Consider the following 24,636-nt stretch of genomic DNA (forward strand, 5'->3'; position numbering starts at 1 on the left):
CCTCACATTTCCTATGTTATAACCCGTTTTTGGTATAGCCTTTTTATTTCATTTGCTCCTTTTAATTTAACAATACCTTCTAATTCTAGTTTATCAGACTTAACCAAAATATATGCTTTCCTTCCTCTTTGGTCCTTCTTTAAGTTCAGTTAAAAGCTAAATGAATTTGAGGCCTTTTGCCTGGAATCAATACTGTCATGTGTGTTTATGGACTCTGTGTCTGTAAGCGCGTGCAATCCTTCAATAACTTCAATAACTCATATCAAAAAATGCAATATGTATAAAAATCATTTCTATTTATAAGCTCTCCCCTTTATCCTAAAAATACCTCCTATGTAATATCTGTATGTGTAAGCCTACATTATAACCACTACTTCTAGAAATCAAAAAGAAATCAAAGCTGTTCTACTCCTTCAACCCTCACTAATTTTCCCTCTAAGATTTATTCACAGCTTTGAAAAACCGGCATTGTATCTTCTAAACAGGATTCAGTTCTGTCATGGTCCTGGGCCATGTTGGCCCAGTATTCTTGGTTCCTTGTATTTTCGCTCCTTATTTAGGCCAGGTTTTCTGAGGTGTCCTGTTGTGGTGTTCCCTAAGTGTTTTTCCCTTTGTGACTCTTACCCCCTTGTGCCCCTCTGTGTATTTATGAGCTCTCGTCTCTCTTTGTGTTTATTCCATGTTTCCCCCAGCCTGTTATGTCTGTGTTCTCCCCGTGCTCTCTCTCCTCCTGTCTGAACCTCTGTGTACTTCCTGTTTTACTTTGACAGTCTCTCGTCAGTATGCGTAATGTTGTGTTCACTCCTGCCCTGTCTCGTTATGTTTACCATATCCAAATGATCAAAAACCCCAAAAGTCCTAAAATGATCCTAAATTATTAAACAATTAAATTAATAAACCCTAAACCCCCCTTTATCTTGATACATTTCATGTGTCAAGATACTATACAAAACTAAAAATGCTCAGTTTTCCCCACTCATGTTCCAATCTATATCATAAAAATAAACTTAAAACAGAACAATTATCAGTCATGTGTTTCTACAATTAATGGTAACTGAGTTACATCAAAATGTTTCCCCTTTAACATTTGGCATTCTCCCAACAATATACTATAATCCCATAATCTAACCCCAGTCAACAAAACAAAACAGAAATTTTCTCTGGTAAAAGCAAATTGTTTGTCCACATTTATTCATCCACACCTTCATCCAGTCACACATTCACTCACATGCAGTCACACCATATATTGCTAATAGTGGAGCTTCCCGCGTCAGATTCTCCACCCTCAGCAAAATGAGCTCAGTCTTTTCTTATTTTCCATAGGAAAATATTTCTTTATGCTTTTGGACTGGATTGACTCGCATAAAATCCTTTTTACAGGGACTTACGACCTGAATAGTCCCCAGGTAGCTTTCTCCTCAGCCAATTGTAATCTGGAAAGCCCCCTTATATTTGCTCCTCCCGAGAATTTTCAGTGCCGTTATTCACTGTTGCAGGCCTGCTTAAAACAGAAATGAAAAAAAAATAGAGCTGATTATTAGCTCATGAGAACACAAAACAAAATCACCTGACAGGTTTTCTTTAAGTGCACTGTTACAAAATAATGGGCCCAATTTTTAGACATGTCCATGTTTCCTAAAACTCCCTCTATTAAAAACAAAAACAACAACAACCCGAACCTAACCGACAGAATCAACCCATCACCACAACAACCTCAACAACCTTAAACACACAAAAGTTTTGCCACCACATAATTTCACCTCCTCAATACACCGAAAGTCTCATTAAAACCACATAATTTGCACACAAAAATCACCCCCTTATGCTCTGTAACATACTTACATTCAGCATAAGACCCCCTTACAACAACATATCACTAAACTATAAATTTCCTACCCAAATCTGCACTTCTCTTGTCTGCCATGCTTCCTCTTCTGAAAGTCACTTCCTCAGTCACACACACACTCCAGCTAATTTGCATACTGAGTCATATCTCAAGAAGTTGCTGTAACAAGAGAAACATATGATTAAACATTACCAACTCATTAAATCATTTTATTTCTTTCTACAGTGATCACTACTTGATCACTCAGTACGAGAGAGCACTCCTAAGTCACTCTTTTTAAAACTACTTTAAACACTTTTTGTTTTCATAACTCACTCCCTCATATAACTTCTTTGAGTTCCTCAGCTTCAAACTCAAGTGTATTTCATTAACCATTCACACCATTCTACCACTCATACAAGTAGCAAACTGATCTTCATTGCGTATCTTTGTGTTCTAAGCCAGGTTTAATCAGTATCTATACAAATAATCATCATGAGCTTGTCTTGTCTTTATAAGGTTAATGCATTTTCTGTTTGTGTATTTTTCTTTTGCAGTGTGTCAGACTCCTTCATAATTTTGCCTTTAAACAGTCAATTTTCTCCTCCCCAAATTTACTAACCCAAATTCTGATTTCCTACCTTAAATAGCAGCATTCCTTGTCCTCAGCCAGAAGGTAGGGCTCCACTTGCCACTCTCCCCCTCTGCCTCAGCCCAGCGGCTTTACCCTTGAGGTCCCGTCTTCTTCACTTCATCTCACCAGTGAGTCTGAGCTCACAGGGACTGAGTGAGGCCGAGTAATCGTGACTGTGCCTGCCTTAGGTTGTCCCAGGGTTTCGAGGTGGGATCTTACCCGTCATGGGCTATCCAGCCTTCCATACTCGCCTGATACGGGGGCCAAGTGGGCAGGGGAGGGAACACACTGGCTCTGGAAATTAAAGGAGTGTGAGCTGCTTCCTTCATTGCCTCTTAAATTAAACTATCTCACTTCTGATTCCTTCCTAGAATAATTTCACATATGGCACTTTGTGTATGTGTGTTTTCTATTCATTAATGTAATTGTCAGTTATTTTCTCTCTTCATTTTACTTTTTTATCTGTTGGTTTGTAACGTTCTACTTTAGTTCTACTAAATCTTGATGTAAAAACAATACTCCCTTATTTCACGCACACACTCTGCATTTTGCCTACGCACACACTTCTCTCTCAGACTTCCTTTTATGGGCATGTAACTTCCTGTCACACACACAGCACGCAGCTTATCAGAGCAGCTCAAGCTGCTTTTCTGTTTCTGCAGGCTAATCAAACTCATTTTGTATTCACAATCTACAAACCCTCTGTAATTCTGCTAACTTTTGATCTAAAATGTAGCATCATTCACACAATGATTTCATAATCCTCTCACACACACACACCTGTCAGCATTCACATCACAATCTTCAACGTGCTCACTTTCACTCAGTACCAGACGCGGAGATGGACATCTCCTTTACCTAACATAAACTAAATTACCATATCAACATACAATTGCTGAAATTCAAACTCAAATACACCGTCTGTTTTAATAAAGTCAAAGAGTAAACAGGTGTACCAAGTGTATGTACTTATGTGTTTTTAAACTGAAAGAAAAAGAAACTCAAACTCTTATAACATCACTCATGCATCTCTTAAATTAAAAACACTTTCAAACTTTAAAACATCCTACTTTACATCACCAAAGAAATACCTCTCACCTTTATTCATCATTCAAAACCTTCTAGTCACCGCATTCACACACTTAAACTGTGACCAGAGTTGAGGAATATAACTCAAAACACACTTTCCTAAGAGTATTTTAGACATGCTTGTCATAATCAAAAAGAGCAAGTCAAAAACAAACAAACGAAAAATTGAAACCTCCATTAATTCTCACCGCACACACAAGAAATTGAAAAAATAAACCACACCAGCAACTAATGCTGGAGAAAAGTTACTACTGAAAGTAATGTGTTAGTCTTAAGTATATACAGGGCACTCAATATATTTATATATCTACATCCAAACTTAGTCAATTACTATACATCCACTACGGCAACTCAAAACTTTATTTATAACCCTCTAATAAACATAAATGGCATCTTAAACACACACTCTACAATGTTTGCAGCAGTATTTGTAAAACCAACTGTGGCTTAAACAGTTCACTGCTTACTAATTTGCATTTTCACACTCACACACACACATCTAAAAATAGCAGCAGGCAGTCAGTGCATTACTGACTCGACACACAGAGATCTCTCACACCAAATTTTCTTATTCTATATTACAACGACGTCTTATATTTACAACCACTGTCAGATCTGTCAGCTTTAGCGCCTACACAATTTCGACAAATTTAAAATAACCGCCCAGCGGATAAACTCCCTGAGTTTTTTGCGACCAATTAACCAGTATCAGACTTTAACTGTTTCTGGCCTCATCTCTAAAATCCCTAACTCAATTTAAAAGCGTCAACCAACCCAAACTTTGCCTGAAGCTCTATTTTTGGCATTACACAGCCAAGGCTTACCCCGAAGTTTTAAGTTAAAGTTACACGCCCGAAGTCCAACTTCTTCTGACCAAAAAAGCGCAGACTACCGTTCCAAACGGTAAGGAGACTCTAACTCCTAGCTATTTTGGAGGTTCCCAAGTTCTCCCCGGTTGCCAACCGTACTAACCCTATTCGCCGATAGGTCAGGGCCAAGCGTCCTTGGCCGGGAGGGAGCATTACCTCCGAGAACTGCGCTTCCTAGCAGACTCGAACTGCCGTCCTAGAATAATTTATAACACTTTGAAACAACAATCAACACCCAACACAAGTGTATGACTGAGGCAGATCTACCCTGATGGACAATGGGGACTCTAACCCACAAAATGACCAACCAAGGTCTGACCTAATGACCAACCGGGACTTTAACCCACAAAATGACCAAATATCCTACCAAACTACTTGAGACTCTAACTCAATTTCTTTGGGACTTCAACCCAGTATTTAAACTTTTCCTGGCAGACTCTAACTGCTCTCGCAGACTTTAACTGCTTTCATTTCTTCTTTCTTCTTAGCAGAACTCTAACTGCTTCAACTCATGAGATTTTTCATCAAAATCAAACCAGACATCCACCAGTAATTTCAGTGAGTAGACTTAAATTTTATCATATCCAATTTGGCACACTTTGGAAATAATTCAACAGGTAGTGCCTTACCTTTTGGATAAGCCGGCTTATGCCCACTCACTTCGACCACTGGAATTCATGTCTGCCCGTCAGACCACCTAAGACCAAATTTCTCCATCTACACCTCCAATTCTCCCTCCTCAACCACCGGACGAAGCCCCCAAATGTTAAGGTTCAAAATTGAGGAAGGAGAATACAAACCACCCTTGGTCCAGAAGGTCTTGGTCAAACAATGATTTTAATGAACACACACGTGTGGGAAGACAACTCTGTACGCAGACAGCAAGTATTCTTCGACTTCCTCAAAGCATAAACAGATTTTATACCGTCAGGGCTTGTTTACTGACGCCCCTTCATGCGTCACAGATACATTTTATACATAGATCAGATCAACACCACAATGACTTTTAACCCAGAAGATCATCTTCTATTTTCATGGCTGGTACTTTCCGTTCTTGTCTTAAAGTGAATTGTTCCTCTTTCTTACCGAGACATGACTAATCTCTCCTCTAAATAAATCTAACTCATGTGTGTGTGTATGTTGACCTCACATGCTCTTTGTGTCACCTCTTCACCTACTAACTGTCTGTGTCTCGTCCTCAAATGCTCTTTCTCAATTCACCTGTTGCACTTCTGACCTTTCACCAGACCAGAGGCTCACTGAGACTATATGTATGTCTTCTACTAAATAAATGTTTTAACCAAGAACCTCTACTTAAAACCTTAATATAAAATGACCTGATATATAAGTGTTTTGTAAGCATGTATTGCAATTCCTTCTATGGCTCCAAGTCACTTGCACAATAGATTGTCCGGACATCGCGCCGAACAAAGCTTCCAACCCCCAATTAATTGACCGAGCTCCAACTCTTTAATAAGCACAGATATGCATTGTGTATAAAATAGTCATAACTGCACCTGAAATACAAGGTCAACATAATAACTGTATGCATAACATCTTAAGGCCTTCTTAAAGCTATCTGTTACATTGTTAAAGCCTCGTCTTAGCCTGCTGCTCAAAATAACTTCCTGCTTCTGCAAACTCTCCAAGCCTGTTTCCTGTCCTGTTACTTTTAGCCTTTCTGAAAGACACACTGTTTAAACCTCTAAACGCAATATAAACTCCAGATTATATTATTAATGCAATGGTAATGATGACAATTATTTAACAATAGCAGTAAAATAATTTCCCTGCTCCACAGGTTGTGGCAACATCACTAACCTTGTCAAACACCTCAGAGTAAATCATATCACAAAATATGACGAGCGTATGTTGAGGCGAACTGAAGAGGAGGAGAGGGACAGGTGCTGCTAGGGTGAGAGTCTCTCACGGAGTCCTTTAGTCCTCCAGGCAGGCAAGGTGTTCAAATAGCACAAAACTTTAGTTTTTTTATTTCTATATGATGAACTCTGCATTATTAAGTGATAAGAAGAAGGTATTCTGATGTCCTGTAATCATTATGACGCTATAATTTGAGATACAATAAATAAAATCCGTTTTGTACAAAGTATCGGTATCGGATCAGTATCGTCGATACCACCCTGAATATTACTTGGTATCGGATCGGAAAGGAAATCAGTGGTATCGCACATCACTAATCCAGACCACCGACAGGTCCCGCATGCCACAGCCGCTCTATCACGTGATGCATACTGCTCCGACGTGCTAACGTTCTGAGGTGAGTTACAGCGTGTTGCAAGTTTTGTGAGGTGCTTTCGTGATATTTAATGGATCGGATTACATTTTTTATTTTTCTCCGATATCCGATCCAGTAATTTAGGTCAGTATCGGACCGATACCGATAGTAATATCGGATCGGTTCATCTCTAGTTTAAAATACATAAAAAGATTTCTGTCACTTAGTTAGAAAGAAAGCGAAACAACTATGAAAGCTTTTATTATAAGCAATCAAATCACTTCTTGAGAAAAGGGCCTCAAGTTAGGAGTGGTGTAATTGTTTATTATTTCCAGATAAGTATGCAAGTTCCTGCTTAGTTCCTTCAGCTCAATGGCTAAATGAAATAAATCAAATCACTTAAAAAAAACAACTGTATTATTATTATTATTATTATTATTATTATTATTATTATTATTATTATTATGAGCCACTGTGGACATTACCAATACCCTCCCACTCCTCCAACCCTTCCACCTTCTGGGAAGAGATACAGATTAATCCGAACCTGAAGCAACAGATTAAAAGTCCTTAACTCCTTCTGTCCTCAAGACTGTAGTAATATGCAGGGTAGTGGACATAAACCATGTTAGTCTCACCTTTTTTTCTTTCTTTTTTTACTAAATGCAAAAGTCTTGAGCCACAACTAATTTCTTTCTAATTTGGTTTCAAATTTTAAAGGGATTTATTCATTTGACTTAAATATTTGACTTAACTGACTGTGGCATCAGCAAATACTATTTACTATTTTTTCTGTGTTCTAGCAAGTTTTCAGTAGGTCAGAGTTTCAAGATTTTATATATTTATACAGTGTTACAGTTTGTAACAAAAGCTGCCAACTTCTGCTGTCAGGGTTAATTAAAATAAAAATTTTAAATTAAACACAAATAAAAAATGTAAATAACAGTAGAGCTTACTATTAGTCATGAAAATATGTGTTATGAAGAACAAAATTGTATTTTAAATCTGCTATTTACCCCAATTTTAATCCCTTTCTTTTTTTTTTAGTCACAAACATTTTTACTACAAAAATTATCAGTATTTGCATAAAGTTAATTTGTCTTCTGCTGACAGAACTTGGGTTAGTTTGTGTTTTAAATTTGTATTATAAATAAAAGTCACATGCCTCAAACCTGAAGGGAATGAATCTGATTCTTGGGCTGCTTTTTAGGTACAATTTTCAAAAATGCTTTCTAAATGAAGATACCACAAAAGCCGAAAAGAAAACACCATTCCATTTCTTGGCCGAGAAAGAATATCTATAAAGCTATATAACTCTAAATAAAATTGTGTACAATAAGGCACTCAAATCATTCATCATTAACTGATGGAAAACTATGAGTTTCTATTCATTTAGTTCTGTAATGACTTCATCCCGTCTTTACCACAATTGCAACAAAAGCATTGTCAAGTAGCTTTGGAAAGATCTGTAAGACCTGAAACACTGAAAGGCTTGTGTAGCCTATCCCCAACATGCTATACTTGTAACTGACTTCCACTAGAAGTCTGAACATGCCAGGCGCATTTTGGAAACACCTGTTGTGGTCTCTTAAGGTTTAGAACATCTGGACACAATGAGAAAAGGTACACTTCAAGACAAAAAGGTGCTGAAAGCCTCAACCAAACTCTTGGACTATATGTGTTTAGGTAAACATTTTAACAAGCACTAGATTAAAAACATTAAAACAAAAACTTTAAAAATATAATTCGTTTTAGACTTAGTTTGGATAATTGACCTGTACAGAGCCCCGCAAGTGACATTGGAGGAAAAAAAAATAAAGATGAACTTTTGCAAGATCTCCCAAAACTTTTGCCATCTTGCAATTCTAATAATGTTGTATCATGTGCTAACTTGTGCACGCAAGGGCTCGGGTTACCACCATGAAACAAATAAGTCATGTGTGGCCTCTGTATTTTTTGCTGCATTTGATTTGAAGTAGAAATTCTGAATTTGTGTATAAAATTCATAAAGTCAGAGAAGCCATACGACCAAGATTTCACAATCCTATGACAGCTTTGCATATAAACAGCAGGGAACCTGTAAAACTTGGAATCTGTACAGCTACTTCTGTGCATTTGAGACTCACTAAATAAATCATACACAGAACACTAACCATGTTCTATTTGTGAATATGAAGCGGTTTTAATCACACAAAAGGCCTTGTACTATATTAATGGTAATTGATGAATGATTGTACCTTGACATAGAGCATTTAAAAAGTTGCTTTTCCAACTTTACAAATGGAATGCAGTTAACTCTGGAGTGAGGTTACTCCAATGTGTGACATCCGGAGCAAATCAAACAACGCATTTGTCCTTGATTCCCTTGAATCAGTGCTGTGACTACATGTATTAGTCTTTATTGTCAACATTTAAATTGTCTGTATTAAAATACAATCAGTATTGTGTAACAATCTTTAGCCAGCCTTCGTTTGTTTCATATTTGGACATTTTTGTAATTTTTCTAAATCTTTTAGAAGAGAATTGTGTGTGGGGGATTTTCTTCATTTAAGCCATTTAACACTGACCTTGCAAAAATGCCTCCACCACTTGTGTCAGCTAACAGAACATATTTGGTAATTGTAGATATATTTTTATATATTTTTGTTGTTGTGTGGTTTGAGGGGGCGACCATGTCTGCTTGCCTTTCTGTAAATAGCCGCTTCAATCACAAAAGGTATCTAAATCAAGGTGTGTGTTGTGTGCGCACACAGACAAGTGAGCAAAAAATCTTAAATTGTCCCTTTAGACATTTTGTGGTGATTAGCCTGTTGCAAAAACCCATAATCTATTCCAATGTATTTAAGTGAACCTATAAAAGTTGCCCAAGATACAGTTACAAATACATATACTCACAGACACACAGATGCAATACAATACAATGCAATTCTATCTATTCTATTCTATTCTATATTATATAATATATTATAATACATAATATAATATCATAGATTAATTATGTTTTTAAATGTGATTTTACGTGGTTTTTAGTTGGGGGTTTTTTCTTTTCTTTTCTAGCATCATTATAGGTTCTCAAGCAAGCGGGTACTGTTAGTCAAGGTGAAAACTGTACACACCCATACAGATACAGATAAAGATTACGATTACCTCATGGCTAGACGTATACAGCTGATTTATAAAGATATCCCTCCCACCGGTATCTCTCTGCCAAAGCTCACATTGGCATGCAGCTGAGTTTCTACTCAAGTGCATTCAAGTAGTAGTCTGCAACGAATTCACTTCAAAACTAGCCGTTCTGTGGATATAAAATGGAACTAATACACCCAATTCTACTTTTGATTCTGGTAAGGCTTAAGTATGTAAAACTACATGTAATCTTTTATTACTTCTGCCATAAATTTCAACACAAATATTTTAAAAATATGTCTAATTGTTTTACTAATTGTGTTTATGACGATTATGTCTGTCAACATTATACTGAGTTATAGCCAGTGTTTAAAGATTAAAAATCTGCTAAGAATATAATATAATATATAATATATATGATACTCATAAATATGCTGTGCTGCACATTTACTGCAAGAAATCTTTCCAGTGTGATCTTTTGCAGTGTTGGGGAGTCCACAGATCATCTTCACAACTTTTGCTGCGTCAAAAAAGAAACTGGATCATTAATTCCTTTACTATTGATGAAGGTTATCAGGGACCTTTCCCATATTCACTGGGCAAAGTGAGTGTATGCCTTAAAATGTAACACATATCATGAAATAAGGAAAGATAATTCCAAAATTCACTGCTCGTGTGTCTTATGTTTGATACAGATTGAGGTTGAGAAGGACCTCGTTCTTTTTATGATACAAGGAGAAGGTGTCGATGAGGAACCAACGCAAGTGTTAGAAATCAATTCATATACAGGAGAAATAAAGGTCCTCCGTTCGGTGGACTACGAACAATATAAAACTCTTAAGGTAAGAAGAAATTTAAAAAAAATATCTAAATGGAAAGTAAAAGCTATGCATGGAGTGAGGTTTGATTATTTCATCTTTCCATTGCAGCTTAAATTTAAAGCACTTGACAGAGAAAAACATGAAATAGAGACACAGCTCGGGATTTATATAGAGATTTTGGACACAAACGACAACCCTCCAAAATTTCTGTTTGAAAGAGTCAACATCACAGGGTAATTTTCTCATTTGGAAAGAAATATTATTTAAATTACTAATGCTACGGTGTCAAAATTATGTTTTTGTGACAGTGAATCTAAACAAAATAATCATTATTTCCTTTTGATACTAACAGGCACTGAAGTGGGTAGAATTCAAGCAACAGATCAAGACATAAGTGAGATATATAACAAAGTTGACCTTAACATAGTTTCAGTCAAACCTAAACCTAAGGATCTTGAGTTCTACTTCAAAGAGATCGATGAGACAGGCATTGGAGTCATTTCTTTTAAAGGATGTCTGGACCATGAGGTGAGAGAAATTACTGCTTGAAAAATTAAAACTTTCCATTTTAATCTTTCAACATGAATCTCCTCAAATTTCAATAGTACAACTAAATTCAATATTTTTGACATCCATTCAAGATGAGCAAAATTTTATTTTTCTCCATCAGACAGCTGAGAAATACACCATTATAGTGGAGGCCAAAGACAATGGAGAAAAACCGCTATCCACCTCCTGCACCATCATAATCAATATAGAAGATGGAAATAATCACCTTCCTGTCATCACACAGCAAACAGTTAGCAGTTACTTATTTCAGTCACAATAATTTATTCAATGAAAATCATTTCCTATTTTACATCTTCCTCTTTTGTGACCCAAGGGCCCAGAAAAAGTGAAAGAAGGACAGACAAATGTTCTTGTTTCACGTATACAAGTTCATGATGAAGACACCAGAGGAACCCCAGCATGGAGAGCCAAATATACAATCCAAGGAGACACAAACAACAACTTTAGAATAACTACAGATCCTGAGACAAACGATGGACTACTCCATGTGGAAAAGGTATTTTTGTGATTATGTTTACAGTAGACTAAACTTTCCAATCTAAGTAGTTCAAAACAGTCTCTGTGGTAAAAACCCTGTTGCATTTTTTAAATTAACCAACATAAGCTCTTTTTTATCTTCAAAAATTAGTATATAAAACACAGAAAAATATGAAAGAGATTTTCCTGGCCTGGCTTTTTATAGCAGATAACCTTAAAAATAATTTGAAGTAGAACAAAAATGGAAGAAAACCATGACTCAGCATATGAACATACCTGATGCTGCTAAAGTGAAGCAGAACAAAATTACAGTGGTTTTATTAGACACAGCTAAGCGTTTTGCAATTTCGCATAAGTTTAAAAAGTTTATATTTATTCAGTATTGAACAGCAGAAATGAGACTTTGTTGTCAGAAGTCATTTATATAAGAAAAAGCAGTGACCAACAGTGCTGTAAACAACAGTAGACTGCTTGGAAATAAGCAAGCAAATCATGCAGAAAACAGATTTGAGATGGGGAAACTGTTCTTGAAGTGCACTGAGAGAGAGAGAGCTGTGCAGGAAGTGTGATTTTATCATAGTGGAAGCAAAACAGCAAAAGTAAGAGGGAATTCATGACGATGTTTATGTAAAGTGAAATGTGAAGCGGCGAAGCATAGTTTTGATCTTCTTTTGCTGCTGGTTCAGTCTATTTTGGTTGGAGAGGGACAAAACCTACAGCTTTACAATCTAGTGCAAAAAAAAGACAAAAACACAAAGCGCAGCCCCGACCTATCAGAATCTGTGAGCTGTCGACTTTCAGCACTGACTGTTTATGTGAAAGAAAGCCGAAATCTCACTCACTGTGATGCATCGGGTCCGCGCTCTGTGCGAGAGTCTTTTTGTGGAATCCATTTACCTGCTTTCATTTACTGTTTTAGCTGTTTTGTGGTTGCTGAAATAGTTTTGTGAGATTCTGGCATTTCTGGCAAAGTACATTTATATTTAAAAATCGATTCGGGATTTTAACAAATCGATATGGCTTTATTCAAGCTAAAAGCAATTTTAATCGGGTAGCAAACAGTTTTAACCAAAGCTATGATTTAAAAAGCCCTGGAAAAATATGATAAGTTATTGTTGGGTCTGCGCTTCCACAGGCCCCGCTGGTTTAGAAACCTATTCCCGTTAACGTCAAGCAAGGAAGCAAGATGAACAGCTTTTACTTGCTAGCAAGGGAGACTGGCGGTGGGAGCTGAACACTCCTCACCTGTCTCCTAGCCAGAATCAAATAAACAGCCTTTTATTTCCATGATTTACAAATTTAAGTAACACAATGACAACATTTAACAATTTGACTCCAACAGTTATGCTCTTTTACAGGCTTTAAACTATGAAGATGGTGCTCTGAAGAATATAACTATCACTGTAGAGAATGAGATCCCCTATTATTCATGCAAAGTGGAAAAACGCAGCTCCATTGGTCTTTGGAAAGTAGTTACCATATCTGGTTCCGCTGCTACTGGGTCTGCAATGAGCTTCGTGGCTGGAACAGTTGCATCCAGCCGTCAAGTGATCGTGGCTGTTGAGGATGTCAATGAGCCTCCAGTTTTTGACAAGACTTCCATAGAAACTGTGGTCACTGAGAATGTTAAGGAAGGCCAATACCTGGCAACACTCACAGCTAAAGACCCTGATGTTGCCAACAAAAACACATTTAAGTAAGTCTTGACAACTATACAACTACATGTCACTTCTACAAGACAAAAACATACAGCATTACTACATCAGTAGACACTTTGAAAATGACTAACAAACCATTTCAGATACATTATAGGACACGATCCAGCTGGTTGGATTAAAGTGGACCCTGACACTGGAAACATAACAACATCAAAGCCCTTGGATCGAGAGTCAGAGTTTGTTAAAGACAACATTTATGTAGTCACAATATGTGCTGTTGACGATGGTATGAATCGACAAGTATTTACATATTTGGCCAATTATTCATTTACATTTCCTCATTACATTTCTAAACAAGTTGCAATACTTTTTCATCACCAGGGAAACCACAAATGACAAGCACTGCAACTCTTAGTATCTATGTTAGAGATGACAATGATCATACTCCATACCTGGTTGTAAGCACAATTGAAATGTGCCAATCTGACGGACAATCCTTTGCCAACATCACAGCCTTGGACTCAGATGTTGAGCCCTACAGTGGCCCTTTCACCTTCAAGCTCCATGGAGATGTTGAGGGCAAGTGGAAGATTGACCCTGTCACTGGTAAGCTTTAGAGTCTGCAGATACTCAACCTTATATTACTCACAAAAACAATGTCACTTGTATTAAATATACTTCTAAGCCTCCTTTATATAAAAGTATAAGTAGTATATACATAGACTGCCACAATGACTGTTATACATCTGATTATGTATTCATTTTGGACACACAGGTTATTCAGTCAACTTGGTTAAAGAGCCTACAGTTCATTCCAATCACCATGAGCTGTCGCTAGAAGTTTCTGACCAACAGGGGAAATCAGCTTTCCACAACCTGTCAGTTACTGTTTGCAGCTGCTTAGACTCAGAAACCCCAAACTGTCATGTGAGGACATCTGGCACCACACTAGGAGCAGGGGGAGTGGGAATGATTTTTTTGGCCATGCTGCTGATCACAGGTTGGACACATGTTTCAAATATTTCCATCATTATAAATAAGATATCCTCATTTATATTTGTTGTTGTTATTTAAAAACGATTAAAATGTAATAATAAAAAAGGTCTAACAATAAGAAATAACTTTGACTTTAATAATAAGCTTTGGACTTCTTCAGGAAAAAAATGTAAATGAGTTTTCGATGGGTGTTTTTCAGTTAGATTTAAGTACTTATTTTTATACTTGTTAAGATTTTGAAAAACAGTTTTTTTTAAATATTTATTTAAAGTAAAAATAACAGAATTATAACAGCAATAAACATCTAGCATGTTTTGTATGTCATATATTTGTGTGTGTGGTCTTTATGCTCCAGGTTTGCTACTTTTGGCTCTTCTGATGTCCTGCAAAAAACAGATCTTGGAAATCAAAGAGGATTTATCTTCTGAACAACAACTGATGAAGTCTAACACTGAGAATCCAGGAACAGACTGTTCGGTAAATACATTTATCATAAATCACACTTACACACACACTCAAATGCTCACTCACACAGATATTTGTTGGTTTTTAAATTAAAGATTCATTTTGCCTGACTTTTTAAAAGTAATTATCCCTACTTCAGCAATTGTAATGACTGAAATTATGTAAACATAACTTCTCGTTTTTGGTATAAAAACCTTAAAACATCATTACTTTGTCAAGGTGGCCATTGTGAATCAGAATGGAAATGCGATGCAAGAAATATCTCAAGTTAAAACTGTGAAAATGAGTCCAGTAAGTGCTACAAAATATATATTATTGTAATAACTAGTTTGTAAAGAGCATTTTTGTAATATACCATGCATTGTGAGAAATATTTGATGTTTTTCAGGCGTTTCTTCTAAATGACTCAGAAACCAGCACAGAATTCCTCAAGTATCAAAAAGAAAGCTCGGTGGCACAACCTTTCATTCGTGGAAGCTTTATGCACATGGTACAGATATTATGATTACTGTTGTTTTATTTGTTATTATCACTAAGTAAACCTGTGATACTTAAACAGGTAGAAGTTAAGAATTTTGCTCATCATAATTTTCTGTTCATGAAATTTATCAAATCTCAGAAGTATTTAAATGCTTGATTTTTCAGTCACAGCGGGGATCAAACGTGGGAATGGGATATCACCAGGGACAATCTGTGAGTGGGGTATGTAATATTTCTTTTCATATGAAACCTTCTGAAAGTGCTGGACCACCTTTTCTGTCAGAACTGACTTAATTCTACAAGAAACCAGCATGAAATGATTTGAGATTTGTGACATGGTGCCTTATTTTGCTGGAAGCAGCCATCCAAATTTGGGTACACTGTGGTCATAAAGGGACAGACGTGGTCAGCAGTAATACTCAGGTAGGCTGTGGCATTTAAATGATGTTGACTTTGTCCTAAGGGGTCCAAAGTATACCAAGAAAATATCGCCCACGCCATTACATCACCCCCACCTGATTGAATCATTTCTATAAGGATGGATGAACCTGTGCTTAGATGTTGTTTATGCAACTGTTCCTATCATATACTTCACAACAGAAGCCAATACATCCAGTGTTCTCTTGTCTGTTTTTGGTGAGCCTATGTAAAACATAGCCTCAGTTTCCTGTTTTTAGTTGACAAGAGTGACAGTGTGGTCATCTGCTGCTGCTGTAGCCCATTTGCTTCACAGTTGAGATGTAGGGTTAGTCCCCTGCTCTTTCAAGAAACTGTTTAGCCTTAGAACAAAAAACGAAGTCTTTATTTCTTTCGGGTTTTGGTCCTTTTTTTATGAGATTGATTGAAAACTAAAAAAGCACAGAACAATCTGCTGGCCTTGCTTTTTTACATTGTATGTTATCATAGACTTTAGCAAATGGATTCTTATTGAAATCATTTGTGCCAGGAAACAATGTCATGGTTTGATGTGTTTGTTTTGCGGTTTTTTCTTCAGCTGATGAATGAAGCAGTACATGGAGGATCACAAATGAACTCACTAACCTCACAGTACCGGGGGGAAGGATCAGGGTCAGCATTTATTCGTGGAACCATCATGCGGAAGGTACTGAGATTATTATTAGTATTAGTATAATTAGTAGTAGTAGTAGTAGTATTGAGTACATCTATTTGACGAAGTGGTTGTTAAGGATTTTGCTGGTTCTTGACATTTTGCTTTTCTGTGAAGTTTCAAAAGTATTAACCAGTTAATGCTTGATTTTTCCAGTCACTGGGAGCAATATCAAATAGTGGAATGAAACATCTCCAGTGGCAATCCAGGCATGGGGTAAAGCAACATGAGTCCTTTTGATGTTAAATTTTCCAGAACTATTTTATAATTTCCACTCACCAGCCACTTTGTTAGTTACACCTTGCAAGTACCCTTTTGTCGTCATAATGGGATGTATTCAACAAGGTGCTAGAAGTATACCTCAGAAATGTTGGTTCCTATTGATATGATAGTGTTTAACAAATTTTGCAGAAGTGCAAATCTCCAATTCCACCACATCCCATAGATGCTCTGCTGGATTGAGATCTGGAGACTGTGAATTAAAGTATGCCATTTGAGTATAGCGAAGTCATTGTTATGTTCAAGAAACCAGTTTTGGTGTTGCACATTATTTTACTGGAAGGAGCCATCAGAAGACTGTAGCCCATTGGTTTCAGGTTTCCCTGTTTCCATTAAGAGATGCACTTCTGCCTACCCTGGGAGGATCGAGTAGTTTTTACTGTTGCCATCCTAGCAACTCAAAGCTGTTCACCCGTCTCCCCATCACCCCTCTGCCAGTAACACTGAGTTGATGGAATGTGGTTGGCTAATTAGAAATGTGCATTAATGAGCAGTTGAACAGTTATTCCTAATGAAGTGGCTGTTGCATGCAATTCCTACTATGGAACAAATTTTGTTGTTAACAGGTATTGTCGATGTAACAACAGCCGCATATTACAGGATAGATAATAAAGATGAATATTGGCATTATTACATAACTGGAGATGATTATATACACATAATCCTGCTGCCAAATACTCATTAAAACACTGAATAACTGATAAAAATCCTTAATTCAAGTCAAAGACGGGAACACAGTTTTGTCGGGACAGAGAGCAGCCACTGTGTGTGCATATTATTATGCAAGTAGTATGCAAGTAGCATAATATATGCTACTTGGTTTAACTTGTGTAATGTGTTCTTCTTTAGTCCCTTGCTCTTTTATTTTTAAAAGGTTTTAAACACAGAAAAGTACAGTATCAACTGACAGCCTTGCTCTAACATGATCCAAGTATGATAGGCTTGGAGGACAAGCCTAATCATAATTAAAATGATTTCAACCATGAAATGCTGTCATTCTTTGACATTTGTTTGTTTGGTTTCTTTTCAGCTGATAGATGGAGCATCACAAACCGGGTCAATAATCTCAGCTTTTCAAAGGGAAAGCTCAATGGCACAAGGTTTTACTCGTGGAAGCTTTATGCGCATGGTACAGAGATTTTTCTTATAAAACTTGTACTTACTCTTGTTATCATTAAGTACATGTGTCATATTTAAATAGTCCGGTGTTAAGAATTTTGCTTAACTATTTAAATGCTTGATTTTTTCAGTCACTCGGAGGATCATCCAACAAAGGAACGGCACATCTGCAGGTTCAATCTAAGCATGGGGTAAAGCAACATTTTCTACAGTTTTGTCATTTATGGTCAACTACAAAGTCTTGTCTTACCTTAATTCCTATTTAAATTCTAATATAATAATATTTCAAAAAAGAAAATTCATACAACTTCCTGTTTCTACTTTTTAAGATTTATATGGGACTAGACCAACGAAACCAGCTACTAAATGAGGTAATACCAAAAAGGATAAATGCTCTCCAGGAACAAGGAAAGGAACTGGGCAATTATCTGCCTCGTGTATATAATGAGGAGGGAGACACAGAGCATAACTTTGAGCTTGATTCAATCTCCATTGCTGATGTTTCCTTTGACCCTGAAATGGATCTGTGTGACAAGTTCACTACTCTGGCCTCAGTCTGCATGCCTAGTGATGTCACCACAATACAGAAAATCCAAACAGCAACTCTTGTCCAAGAGGAAAGCCATGAACTAAACTGGCAGAAACTCACATTAAATGAGGTTTACATTTCACAATAAAGTCACCAGACCTCAAGTATAAGGTACAATATGAAAAGTCATAAATATTTATTCAGTTGTCTGGGAGCATGGTATGGTAAGATGCAGTGTCATGTCATAATGTTTACAATAAAGACTGGGTAATGCAAAAACTAATGCAGAGGGGTGAATATGGTATTTATCAAATCTGCTTATTTGCACTTTGGGAAACATACGATCAATTGTACTAAGAGGGTAATGCTTTCTACTTTCGTTTGGGTTATCTTGAGCTTCTGTTCTCAAAAGTGTTTTTTAAGGTCACTTTTTTATCTTTTTCTATTGCGAAATAATATATTTCAAGCGTGTGAACTGTTTTCTTTGTCCATTAGAGGTTGTCAGGCCTTTAAAAAAACAGAGTTAAGCTTGAATGCATGAATCTTAAAGGCATGCAGGTGTGTCTTGTGCAAGTAAAAGCTTTCTCCAGAATAAATGATGACTGCCGCTGTAATGTAATTCCACAGTATTTCCATTTTGGCACGACAAACTTGTCAAACTTGTTCTCATTTTGTTGTTTAGACTCCACGTTATCAAAAGGTGCTGGCGTGGGCGTGCTCTCGGGTATCTGTGGTTGTATGGGTGTTTTCATGTTTGTACATGCAGGACAGTAAGTCTGCTGACTGCTTCGGTGAGGAGGATGGTCGGCCTTCTCCCACACTGTCTGAGCATCTGGGTGCATCTAATAAACTAGTTAATATGCTGCTAAGGATCATTGTAACCATGTTTTATGTGCATCAAATGTTTGTATAGTGGTAATACTAATAAACGTGTTAATCTGAACCTCTCAAACAAGATTCTCACTATAGAACTATCACTATCATGTTTATTAATCTAATTCTTGTGAAACACTGACTCCTTGTGGTTTTACAAAGAAATTGTTATATTTGTATTTGTGCCTAGTTATATTAAGCCATATTCATACAGTAAAAATACTTCTGAACACTCATACCAGCAAAGGTAATGTTGGGAAGTGCATTAAAATTATATTTACTAAACTTAGTAAATATCTAATGACTTACTCACATTTCATTAATGTCTAAATCTGTCAGAAGCTTCTACACAAGCCTGACTGAATTAGTTTTTCATTCTAAATGGCATTCTTGTAAGCTTTGTCATTGCACATTTTTCTCACTAATTAAAAAACATCCAAAGATGAGTAAAATAACTCTCAGGTTTCTTATCAAAGCTTTAGATTTGTCAGATGGGTTAAAGTCAAAATCCTAAACTTTTCTGTAGACAAAGCTTTATTTATTTGGGGTGACATATTCGATGCCAAAATGTGCTTTTAGTAAAGATTAGTCTATTGCAACAGATGGAAATCTGAACATAAAAGAGATAAAAACAACTGTAAGTAAAAAGGAAGCAGTCTCAAAGCAGTCAACTTCTATTGCTCCACTTGTTCAGAAAAATACTGATAATAAATCATAATAAGTCCATCAACTAAAGCTTGGCCAAAAAAGGGTCACGCAACAGGACAATGGTTCCAAGTACACCAGAAAATCTACAACAGAATAGCTAAAAAAAACTAACGAATCACGTTGTGGTAGGACTTTACAAAAACTCTGCATAAATAAAAACCTGCAAACCTTATAAAACAGAACCAACGACATGGGACAAAATTCCTCCACAACCATTTTAGACTTCAGTTTGTTGCCGGTGGGTCTACAAACTATGGAATCATGGCTTGTAGTTCGTATTTCACATGATAGCATCTGATTTACTCATCAGCTTGGTTACGCCACTGATTATGGCATGTCTCAACTTCCATAATCATAAACCTTGGGGGGGGGGGGGGGGGGGGGTTCATTTAGGAATACATATTCATTCCTAAGTTTAGTCTTTAGAAGAATCAACATAATTTATTAATTAACTCTTGTAAGGAATGGAATCAGCTTTCAAGAAAAATGTCTGAGGACAAGACAAGGAACACAAGAACAAATTTATGGTGGAAAGTGAGGTGAGAACCTCCTGTAAGGGTTCACACTGCACACTTAATAAAATCGTGCTGCTTTTGGCAACCTTGTCAACATTTTATTCACAAAAAGTAAATTACACATGCATCTTTAGATATGCATCTAATATCAGACTTGGGACAGTCAGTGCAGCCAGAGTTTTCACTGCAGTTGTACAGGTCCCAAAAAGGTCAGAATCCCAGTTACCTTGACCACAAAATGAGGTGATGTAGGATTTTGAATTTCATACAAAAGGTGCAGCTACTAAAAATTTCAGATGAGTTTGCATTTCGGTGACCTTGACCTCCAGGTCAGAGGTCAGGTTTTCTGAAAATTCTGCGAATGCAATATCTTGAGAACAAGACGACAAGGAGTTTGAAATTGATACCACAGTTGTATCTACTAGGAGGCTGAGGGGTAGCATTGGCACCCCCCAGCATGCCCACTGCAAGAATATGTGAGACAGAATTCTCTAAAACCACATCAACTTCAACAGGGAAGGCTACAGTACAGTTCTGTGCAAAAGTCTTACATCACCACTGTTCTGCACACCTAACTGGCTGAAATATTATAAAGTTTATATCTAATTATTTCCTTGAGCTCACAATGACGTGCTGGAGAAATCATGTAAGATCCCTTAGCAAAAGTAACAATAGCATATTACACATAAAACTGTATTAATGCCAAACTGTACATAAATTCAATCAAATGAAAAAGTACTTACAGTGTTATGTGAATCAGTATTAATGATGCAGTTGTTTATGGTTGAGCTCATTTTAAATATTTCTGTTTAACCTCCAGTGCTACTTGATTGCTCCCATATCCACAAGGGGTCGCTACAGACTGTAGCAGCATGTTTTGATCCAACACATTTTAATGCTGGATGCCCTTCCTTATAAAAACCCAAAGAGGCCTAGCAAGCGAATCTGTAAATCACAACACTTTGGAGATACTGTTTAATCTCGGGTAGTGCATCATGTACTACATATATAATCATATGTTTGTGTTGGCTGTCCAGTAAGGACTACATCTCTCCAAATAAACAGCTGTTAATGAGCTCAAAAATACATTTTTCAAGCTTTGACTTAAAAGTTTATATCAGGTGTATTTATTTAAGAATGTATTTATAAAATGGAAAAAAAATCAGATGAATTAAAGCACTTTTCGCTTTTCGTTTTTTCGCCTGTCCCGTTTGGTGCTTTTGCCATCAGAATTATTGTCTAAAGGCAAAGAAAGATACCCAACGGATTTACTTTACCAAATGGACCATCCCGGCTTGCCGTATTGGTCTATTTGATTCACCTTTGATTTTATTGTTTATTTTATTTTATTTTCACTTGCTACACACATAACTACGGAAGAGGATTAGGGCCACTGGAAAAAAAAAAGAATTCTGACTTTATTCTCAGAATTCTGGGATTAAAGTCAGAATTCTGAGATTAAAGTCAGAATTCTTTTTTTTTTTTTTCCAGTGGCCCTAATCCTCTTCCGTACAATTGTGACTGGTTTTGGTGGAAAAACTTAAAACACTATTACTATTTCTGAAGCAGGTGTCGGGAACCAAAAAGAGAACCAGATGCAAGAAATATCTCACGTTAAAACTGTCACAACGAATCCAGTAAGTGTTGCAAAATATATATTTTTGTAATAATACAATTTTTTAGCTGTTTTTTTTTTTTTAATGAGTGGCTCTGAATTGCAGCCTGTCACAAATCATTCAACTGTGATGCATGGCCACTTAGAGGAGTATGACATGTGCGAAAATTAATTCCTGCAAAAGTCACAAAGTCCAAATAAAAATTGGCATTGGACACTTTTATTATCAACTATCACTACTGGACAAATTATAAAACTGTTCTTGTGATATTTTAGGTTGTATGTTCAACAAATCTTGTGAAAAGCCCAAAAGGAGCAGGCAGTTGCTATACAAGGTGCCATCATTGTAACATAAATCCAAATATAATGTGTCTTAATCGTCTGTGCCATTGAACTTATTTTTTACTATTACGAGTGACCGCAATTTACTTTGAGCTGATTACACACTTATCATCCTGTTAAAAAAACATTAAACCTGAAATAACACAAAACTGTCCTAAATACAGGTGCCAATCATGTAATTAGAATATCATCAAAAAGTTGATTTATTTCACTAATTCCATTCGAAAAGTGAGACTTGTATAATGGTTACATTCATTCCACACAGACTGATATATTTCAAGTGTTTATTTCTTTTAATTTTGATGACTATAACTGACAACTAATGAAAACCCCAAATTCAGTATCTCAAAAAAGTAGAATATTACTTAAGACCAATACAAAGAAAGGATTTTTAGAATTCTTGGCCAACTGAAAAGTATGAGCAAGTACAGCACGCAATACTTAGTTGGGGCTCCATCCATCCATCCATCTTCATCCGCTTTATCCGGGGCCGGGTCGCGGGGGCAGCAGCCTAAGCAAAGAGGCCCAGACCTCCCTCTCCCCAGCCACCTCCTCCAGCTTATCCGGGGGAATACCAAGGCGTTCCCAGGCCAGCCGAGAGATATAATCTCTCCAGCGTGTCCTGGGTCTGCCCCGGGGCCTCCTCCCGGTGGGACATGCCTGGAACACCTCACCCAGGAGGCGCCCAGGGGGCATCCTTGTCAGATGCCCGAACCACCTCAGCTGGCTCCTTTCGATGTGGAGCAGCAGCTGCTCTACTCTGAGCCCCTCCCGGATGGCCGAACTTCTCACCCTATCTCTAAGGGAGAGGCCAGCCACCCTTCGGAGGAAGCTCATTTCTGCCGTAGTTGGGGCTCCTTTTACCTGAATTACTGCAGCACTGCGGGATGGCATAGATTTGATCAGTCTGTGGCACTGCTCAGGTAAACGGTAAATGCATTTGTATAGCGCTTTACTTAGTCCCTATGGACCCAAAAGTGCTTTACACTACATTCAGTCATCCACCCAATCACGCACTGGTGATGGCAAGCTACATTGTAGCCACAGCTGCCCTGGGGCACACTAACAGAGGTGAGGCTGCCAGACATGGCGCCACCAGGCCCTCTGACCACTAGACAACGGGTGAAGTGTCTTGCCCAAGGACACAACGACCGAGACTGTCGGAGCCGGGGCTCGAATCGGCAACCTTCCGATTACAAGACGAAACTCTTGAGCCACAATCGCCCCACTGAGAGCCCAGGTTGCTCTGATAGTGGCCTTCAGCTCTTCTGCATTGTCGGGTCTCGCAAATCGCATCTTCCTCTTCACAATACCCCATAGATTTTCTCTGGGGTTAAGGTCAGGTGAGTTCGCTGGCCAATTAGGAACAGGGATACCATGGTCCCAGATACTGGTAGCTTTGGCACTGTGTGCAGGTGCCAAGTCCTGTTGGAAAATGAAATCTGCATCTCCATAATGTTGATCAGCAGCAGGAAGCATGAAGTGCTCTAAAACTTCCTGGTATATGGCTGTGTTGACTTTGGACCTCAGAAAACACAGTGGAGCAACACCAGCAGATGACATGGCAAGGGTTAGGGTTAAGGCGAGACCCTTCTGACACTGTCTGTTGTTCAACAGTGGCTTGACACAAGGAATGCGACAGCTGAATCCCATGTCTTGCATACATCTGTGCGTAGTGGTTCTTAAAGCACTGACTCCAGTTGCAGTCCACTCTTTGTGAATCTCCCCCACATTTTTGAAGGCGTTTTGTTTCACAGTCCTCTCGAGGGTGCAGTTATCCCTGTTGCTTGTACAGTTTTTTCGACCACATCTTTTCCTTCCCTTTGCCTCTCTATTAATGTGCTTGGACATAGCGCTCTGTGAACAGCCAGCCTCTTTTGCAATGACCTTTTGTGTCTTGCCCTCCTTGTGCAACGTGTCAATGGTTGTCTTTTGGACAACTGTCAAGTAAGCAGTCTTCCCCTTGATTGTGTAGCCTACGGAACTAGACTGAGAGACCATTTAAAGGTTTTTGCGGGTGTTTTGTGCACATGTAGATGCTACTTACTCCTGCTTGTGTAATGTTTTCTTTTCTGCTCTTTAATAAAACTACATAGTTCCAAGAAAATAAGTGTTTATTTGTCAAAGGTCTTTATTTTTTTACATTTTCATTAAGAATAGCCAAGTCACATATAGGTTTGGAAATTTGGACAGAAGATGTCAAAACATTTGAATTTGGTCTTTTTCCAAGATTAACTACAAAAGTACATCAAGCCAGCTTAGCATGATGGGCTTGGATGACAACTGTATTTCAAACATGAAA

At 37.5% G+C, this 24,636-nt stretch overlaps 1 protein-coding gene across 1 annotated transcript; it reads left to right on the plus strand.

Moving 5' to 3' along the window:
- The first annotated feature begins 9,724 nt into the window (after positions 1-9,724).
- On the plus strand, positions 9,725-19,590 carry LOC147306037 (cadherin-13-like). The gene is made up of 20 exons (XM_086278227.1): positions 9,725-9,997; positions 10,249-10,383; positions 10,475-10,621; positions 10,709-10,833; positions 10,909-11,128; positions 11,271-11,399; positions 11,484-11,666; positions 13,006-13,343; positions 13,449-13,591; positions 13,687-13,911; positions 14,081-14,305; positions 14,657-14,778; positions 14,986-15,057; positions 15,155-15,256; positions 15,412-15,468; positions 16,241-16,348; positions 16,511-16,570; positions 17,664-17,762; positions 17,884-17,943; positions 18,082-19,590. Exons 1-20 carry the CDS (start codon positions 9,962-9,964, stop codon positions 18,427-18,429), a joined length of 2,934 nt encoding a protein of 977 aa, XP_086134353.1. The 5' UTR covers positions 9,725-9,961; the 3' UTR covers positions 18,430-19,590.
- Positions 19,591-24,636: the final 5,046 nt, after the last annotated feature.

The sequence above is a fragment of the Aulonocara sp. 'chitande type north' Nkhata Bay genome, linkage group LG20, assembly GCF_057382095.1.
Source record: "Aulonocara sp. 'chitande type north' Nkhata Bay isolate Kocher_YH1m ecotype deep benthic linkage group LG20, A_spYH_male_GT1.1, whole genome shotgun sequence".
Classification (NCBI taxonomy): domain Eukaryota; kingdom Metazoa; phylum Chordata; class Actinopteri; order Cichliformes; family Cichlidae; genus Aulonocara; species Aulonocara sp. 'chitande type north' Nkhata Bay.